Below are 7,077 nucleotides of genomic sequence, written 5' to 3' on the forward strand. Positions count from 1 at the left end.
AGTGCCAGTCATCAGTCATCAGCACCTTCAGGTATGACCTGAGCTACAGGAGCTGCCTTGCCCAAGGTCATGTACTTCCTGAGATGGGTCACATACAAGGGCTGGTCCAGGACGGGGTATAGAGGTGTGACTATTAATGCCCAAGGATGAACAACTCTGGTCAGCCCTTTTACCTTCAAGGGTCCCCTTGAGATTAGAAGAGCCTTATGTGGGGCCTGCATTAAGGATACACTTTTCTGCCCACTCCTGCCACCCTCTTTGGCATTCTGCAGGTGTGGATCTGAATAGATATCATGCAGGCTAAATGCTGTCTCATAGTGTGCTTCCTGAGAGACTCAACCTGAATATAAACAGAATAGTAACAACATTCACACCAATACTTTTCACCCCAAAGGAATTTTTAAAGAATGTACTTTAGGAAGATGGAAAGTGATCATAGAAAGATAATCTGACATGCAAGATGGAATAGTAATGGAATAAATTAGCAAACATGGGTAAATCTAAACAAATGATAACTGTGCAGAGCAGATCTAATAAAGGTAATGAGTATTTTGGTGAATACAGAAAACAAGAAGATAAAAATAAATCCTGCAATGATTCATTACGTGATGATAGGGGCATCCAATGAGGGAAACTCCAATCCCACTCTCCACTGGTTCACTTAATTAAACTTTTGCAGCTCCTAAGTTCAAACAAATAACCTTTTGCTCTGTGTCGATCTTTGTACTTCTCTCAGTAGCTGGCAACAGGAAGCTCATACATGTGCAGACACCCACTGTGATTGGTGCATGCGATTCATTCCCCAGGAGGACTATCCAATCACCTTGAGCGCCCAGAAGCTTGTTGACAGGCTCCCCTTGTGGCGTTTTCGCCAATCAGAGGGCGAGTTGGCTCATGACGTTGATCAACCTAGTGACTGTAAATAGGTCCCAAACAGGCGGGGGGTCCATCTTCGGTTTTCCAGAGCCCCTGATGGCTGTCTTGGCCATGGCCGAGCCTGTGTCTGAGATGTCCTCTGAGGCCTGCTCTTTCTCCAAGGAGCCTAAGGAAGCTGAATCGATGAGGACCCTGAAGAAGCAGCCAAGGCATCGCGGCCACCACTCCAGGTGGGGCGAGGACAGCTTCGCCACCTACTTCCCCAGAGTCCTGAAGAACGTCCACGACGGCCTCAGCCTGTCCCAGGAGGCCGTGAGCGTGATGGATTCGTTCGTCCACGACATCTTCGAGCGCATCGCTGAGGAGGCCGGCCGGCTGGCGCGCTACACCAAGCGCGCGACCATCACGTCCAGAGAGATCCAGACGGCCGCGCGCCTCATTCTGCCCGGGGAAATCGGCAAGCACGCCGTGTCCGAGGGCACCAAGGCCATGGCCAGATACAGTCGCCGCAGGTAAGCCGCCTCAGGATCGCCTGAGCACCGAACCCAAAGGCTCTTTTAAGAGCCACCTCAGTAGAAAGCTGTAGTACTGCTGGGGGGGTGGGGCTATGGGGGGTGGGGGGTGTGGGTTGAGGTGTGCGGGTGTGTGTGGGGTGGTGGGGGTTGATGTGGGGGGTGTGGTGGGGTAAGGTGGGGGTGGGGGTTGAGCTGTGTGTGGGGGCTGGGGGTTGTTGTGTGGAGTGGGGTAAGGTGGGGGGTGGGGGTTGACGTGTGTGTAGGGAATGGGGGGAGTTGAAGTGTGGGGTGGGGTGGGTAAGGTGTGGGTGGGTGTTGAGGGAGGACTTGGGGCAGTTCGGTGGCAGGTGGTAGAGCCGCCTCAGGATCGCCTGAGCACCGAACCCAAAGGCTCTTTTAAGAGCCACCTCAGTTGAAAGAGCTGTAGCACTGCGTGGGGGTGTGGGGGTTGATGTGTGTGTGTTGGGGGGTGTTTGGGGAGGTGGGGGGTTGAGGTGTGGGGTGGGGTGGGGGTGGAGGTTTGGGGGGAGGTGGAGGTTGAGGTGTGTGGGGGTAAGGTGGGGGTGGGGATTGAGGGAGGACTTGGGGCAGTTGGGTGTCCGGTGGTTGAGCCGCGTCAGGATCGCCTGAGCACCGAACCCAAAGGCTCTTTTAAGAGCCACCTCAGTTGAAAGAGCTGTAGCACTGCGTGGGGGTGTGGGGGTTGTTTGTGTGTGCTCGGGGGTGTTTGGGGAGGTGGGGAGTTGAGGTGTGGGGTGGGGTGGGGGTGGAGGTGTGGGGGGAGGTGGAGGTTGAGGTGTGTGGGTGTCAGGTGGGGGGTGGGTGTTGAGGTGTGGGGTAAGGTGGGGGTGGCAGCTGTGTTGGGGTTGGGGGTTGAGATGTGGGTTGGGGTGGGTAAGGTGGGGGGTGGGGGTTGAGGTGTGTGTGGGGGGTGGGGGTTGAGGTGTGGGGTGGGGTGGGGTAAGGTGGGGGTGGGGGTTCAGGGAGGACTTGGGACAGTTCGGTGGCAGGTGGTAGAGCCGCCTCAGGGTCGCCTGAGCACCGAACCCAAAGGCTCTTTTAAGAGCCACCTCAGTTGAAAGAGCTGTAGCACTGCGTGGGGGTGTGGGGGTTGATGTGTGTGTGTTGGGGGGTGTTTGGGGAGGTGGGGGGTTGAGGTGTGGGGTGGGGTGGGGGTGGAGGTTTGGGGGGAGGTAGGGGTTGAAGTGTGTGTTGGGGGTGGGGGTTGAGGTGTGGGGTGGGGTGGGTAAGGTAGGGGTGGGGGTTGAGGGAGGACTTGGGACAGTTCGGTGGCAGGTGGTAGAGCCGCCTCAGGATCGCCTGAGCACCGAACCCAAAGGCTCTTTTAAGAGCCACCTCAGTTGAAAGAGCTGTAGCACTGCGTGGGGGTGTGGGGGTTGTGTGTATGTGTTGGGGGTGTTTGGGGAGGTGGGGGGTTGAGGTGTGGGGTGGGGTGGGGGTGGAGGTGTGGGGGGAGGTGGAGGTTGAGGTGTGTGGGTGTAAGGTGGGGGGTGGCTGTTGAGGTGTGGGGTAAGGTGGGGGTGGCAGCTGTGTTGGGGTTGGGGGTTGAGATGTGGGTTGGGGTGGGTAAGGTGGGGGGGTGGGGGTTGAGGTGTGTGTGGGGAGTGGGGGTTGATGTGGGGTTAAGTGGGGGGTGGAGGTGGAGGTGTGTGTGGGGGGTGGGGGTTGAGGTGTGGGGTGGTGTGGGGTGGGGTGGGGTAAGGTGGGGGTGGGGGTTCAAGGAGGACTTGGGACAGTTCGGTGGCAGGTGGTAGAGCTGCCTCAGGGTCGCCTGAGCACCGAACCCAAAGGCTCTTTTAAGAGCCACCTCAGTTGAAAGAGCTGTAGCACTGCGTGGGGGTGTGGGGGTTGTGTGTGTGTGTGTTCGGGGGTGTTGGGGGAGGTGGGGGGTTGAGGTTTCGGGTGGGGTGGGGGTGGAGGTTTGGGGGAAGGTGGGGGTTGAGGTGTGTGGGGGTAAGGTGGGGGGTGGGGGTTGAGGTGTGGGGTGGGGGTGGGGGTTGAGGTGTGGGGTGGGGTGGGTAAGCTGGGGGTGGGGATTGAGGGAGGACTTGGGGCAGTTCGGTGGCAGGTGGTAGAGCCGCGTCAGGATCGCCTGAGCACCGAACCCAAAGGCTCTTTTAAGAGCCACCTCAGTTGAAAGAGCTGTAGCACTGCGTAGGGGTGTGGGGGTTGTGTGTGTGTGTTCGGGGGTGTTGTTGGAGGTGGGGGGTTGAGGTGTGGTGTGGGGTGGGGGTGGAGGTTTTGGGGGAGGTAGGGGTTGAGGTGTGTGTTGGGGGTGGGGGTTGAGGTGTGGGGTGGGGTGGGGTAAGGTGGGGGTGGGGATTGAGGGAGGACTTGGGGCAGTTTGGTGGCAGGTGGTAGAGCCGCCTCAGGATCGCCTGAGCACCGAACCCAAAGGCTCTTTTAAGAGCCACCTCAGTTGAAAGAGCTGTAGCACTGCGTGGGGGTGTGGGGGTTGTGTGTGTGTGTTCAGGGTGTTGGGGGAGGTGGGGGGTTGAGGTGTGTGGGTGTAAGGTGGGGGGTGGGTGTTGAGGTGTGGGGTAAGGTGGGGGTGGCAGCTGTGTTGGGGTTGGGGGTTGAGATGTGGGTTGGGGTGGGTAAGCTGGGGGGTGGGGGTTGAGGTGTGTGTGGGGGGTAGGGGTTGATGTGGGGTTAAGTGGGGGGTGGATGTTGAGGTGTGTGTGGGGGGTGGGGGTTGAGGTGTGGGGTGGGGTGGGGTAAGGTGGGGGTGGGGGTTCAGGGAGGACTTGGGACAGTTCGGTGGCAGGTGGTAGAGCTGCCTCAGGGTCGCCTGAGCACCGAACCCAAAGGCTCTTTTAAGAGCCACCTCAGTTGAAAGAGCTGTAGCACTGCGTGGGGGTGTGGGGGTTGATGTGTGTGTGTTGGGGGGTGTTTGGGGAGGTGGGGGGTTGAGGTGTGGGGTGGGGTGGGGGTGGAGGTTTGGGGGGAGGTAGGGGTTGAGGTGTGTGTTGGGGGTGGGGGTTGAGGTGTGGGGTGGGGTGGGTAAGGTAGGGGTGGGGGTTGAGGGAGGACTTGGGACAGTTCGGTGGCAGGTGGTAGAGCCGCCTCAGGATCGCCTGAGCACCGAACCCAAAGGCTCTTTTAAGAGCCACCTCAGTTGAAAGAGCTGTAGCACTGCGTGAGGGTGTGGTAGTTGATGTGTGTGTGTTGGGGGGTGTCTGGGGAGGTGGGGGTTTGAGGTGTGGGGTGGGGTGGGGGTGGAGGTTTCGGGGGAGGTGGGGGTTGAGGTGTGTGGGGGTAAGGTGGGGGGTGGGGGTTGAGGTGCGTGTTGAGGGTGGGGGTTGAGGTGTGGGGTGGGGTGGGTAAGGTGGGGGTGGGGATTGAGGGAGGACTTGGGGCAGTTCGGTGGCAGGTGGTAGAGCCGCCTCAGGATCGCCTGAGCACCGAACCCAAAGGCTCTTTTATTTTTTTTTTTTTTTTTTTTTTTTTTTTTTTTTTTTGGAAGTAAACAGCGAAGGAACCAAAGGCTCTTTTAAGAGCCACCTCAGTTGAAAGAGCTGTAGCACTGCGTGGGGGTGTGGGGGTTGTGTGTGTGTGTTGGGGGGTGTTTGGGGAGGTGGGGGGTTGAGGTGTGGGGTGCGGTGGGGGTGGAGGTTTGGGGGGAGGTAGGGGTTGAGGTGTGTGTTGGGGGTGGGGGTTGAGGTGTGGTGTGGGGTGGGTAAGGTAGGGGTGGGGGTTGAGGGAGGACTTGGGACAGTTCGGTGGCAGGTGGTAGAGCCGCCTCAGGATCGCCTGAGCACCGAACCCAAAGGCTCTTTTAAGAGCCACCTCAGTTGAAAGAGCTGTAGCACTGCGTGAGGGTGTGGTAGTTGATGTGTGTGTGTTGGGGGGTGTCTGGGGAGGTGGGGGTTTGAGGTGTGGGGTGGGGTGGGGGTGGAGGTTTGGGGGGAGGTGGGGGTTGAGGTGTGTGGGGGTAAGGTGGGGGGTGGGGGTTGAGGTGCGTGTTGAGGGTGGGGGTTGAGGTGTGGGGTGGGGTGGGTAAGGTGGGGGTGGGGATTGAGGGAGGACTTGGGGCAGTTCGGTGGCAGGTAGTAGAGCCGCCTCAGGATCGCCTGAGCACCGAACCCAAAGGCTCTTTTAAGAGCCACCTCAGTTGAAAGAGCTGTAGCACTGCGTGGGGGTGTGGGGGTTGTGTGTATGTGTTGGGGGGTGTTTGGGGAGGTAGGGGGTTGAGGTGTGGGGTGGGGTGGGGGTGGAGGTGTGGGGGGAGGTGGAGGTTGAGGTGTGTGGGTGTAAGGTGGGGGGTGGCTGTTGAGGTGTGGGGTAAGGTGGGGGTGGCAGCTGTGTTGGGGTTGGGGGTTGAGATGTGGGTTGGGGTGGGTAAGGTGGGGGGGTAGGGGTTGATGTGTGTGTGGGGGGTGGGGGTTGATGTGGGGTTAAGTGGGGGGTGGAGGTTGAGGTGTGTGTGGGGGGTGGGGGTTGAGGTGTGGGGTGGTGTGGGGTGGGGTGGGGTAAGGTGGGGGTGGGGGTTCAAGGAGGACTTGGGACAGTTCGGTGGCAGGTGGTAGAGCTGCCTCAGGGTCGCCTGAGCACCGAACCCAAAGGCTCTTTTAAGAGCCACCTCAGTTGAAAGAGCTGTAGCACTGCGTGGGGGTGTGGAGGTTTTGTGTGTGTGTTCGGGGGTGTTGGGGGAGGTGGGTTGAGATGTGGGGTGGGGTGGGGTTGGAGGTTTTGGGGGAGGTAGGGGTTGAGGTGTGTGTTGGGGGTGGGGGTTGAGGTGTGGGGTGGGGTGGGTAAGGTGGGGGTGGGGATTGAGGGAGGACTTGGGGCAGTTCGGTGGCAGTTGGTAGAGCCGCCTCAGGATCGCCTGAGCACCGAACCCAAAGGCTCTTTTAAGAGCCACCTCAGTTGAAAGAGCTGTAGCACTGCGTGGGGGTGTGGGGGTTGATATGTGTGTGTTGGGGGGTGTTGGGGGAGGTGGGGGGTTGAGCTGTGGGGTGGGGTGGGTGTGGAGGTGTGGGGGGAGGTGGAGGTTGAGGTGTGTGGGTGTAAGGTGGGGGTGGGTGTTGAGGGGTGGGGTAAGGTGGGGGTGGCAGCTGTGTTGGGGTTGGGGGTTGAGATGTGGGTTGGGGTGGGTAAGGTGGGGGGTGGGGGTTGAGGTGTGTGTGGGGGGTGGGGGTTGAGGTGTGGGGCGGGGTGGGGTAAGGTGGGGGTGGGGGTTCAGGGAGGACTTGGGACAGTTCGGTGGCAGGTGGTAGAGCCGCCTCAGAATCGCCTGAGCACCGAACCCAAAGGCTCTTTTAAGAGCCACCTCAATTGAAAGGGCTGTAGCACTGCGTGGAGGTGTGGGTGTTGATGTGTGTGTGTGTGTTGAGGGGATGGGAGGGAGGTGGGGGGTTGAGGTGTGTGGGGGTGGGGTGAGGTTGGGGGTGGGGTGGAGGTTTGGGGGGAGGTGGGGGTTGAGGTGTGGGCGGGTAAGGTGGGGAGTGGGGGTTGAGGTGTGTGTTAGGGGTGGGGGTTGAGGTGTGGGGTGGGGTGGGGTAAGGTGGGGGTGGGGATTGAGGGAGGACTTGGGGCAGTTCCGTGGCAGGTGGTAGAGCCGCCTCAGGGTCGCCTGAGCACCGAACCCAAAGGCTCTTTTAAGAGCCACCTAGTTGAAAGAGCTGTAGCACTGCGTGGGGGTGTTTGAGTTGATGTGTTTGTG

The 7,077-nt window shown here is 59.8% G+C and overlaps 1 protein-coding gene across 1 annotated transcript; it reads left to right on the plus strand.

Annotated features, from left to right (window-relative positions):
* Positions 1 to 894: 894 nt before the first annotated feature.
* On the plus strand, positions 895 to 1,392 carry LOC105884174 (histone H2B-like). The gene has a single exon (XM_012787891.3). It carries the CDS (start codon positions 895 to 897, stop codon positions 1,390 to 1,392), a length of 498 nt encoding a protein of 165 aa, XP_012643345.3.
* The last annotated feature ends 5,685 nt before the right edge of the window (positions 1,393 to 7,077 follow it).

This window comes from Microcebus murinus, chromosome X, assembly GCF_040939455.1.
Source record: "Microcebus murinus isolate Inina chromosome X, M.murinus_Inina_mat1.0, whole genome shotgun sequence".
In the NCBI taxonomy this organism is placed as follows: Eukaryota; Metazoa; Chordata; class Mammalia; order Primates; family Cheirogaleidae; genus Microcebus; species Microcebus murinus.

What these genes read in the sequence shown, in the direction of transcription:
- LOC105884174 (XM_012787891.3), top strand. Translation starts at nt 895, where the DNA reads ATGACGTTGATCAACCTAGTGACTGTAAATAGGTCCCAAACAGGCGGG.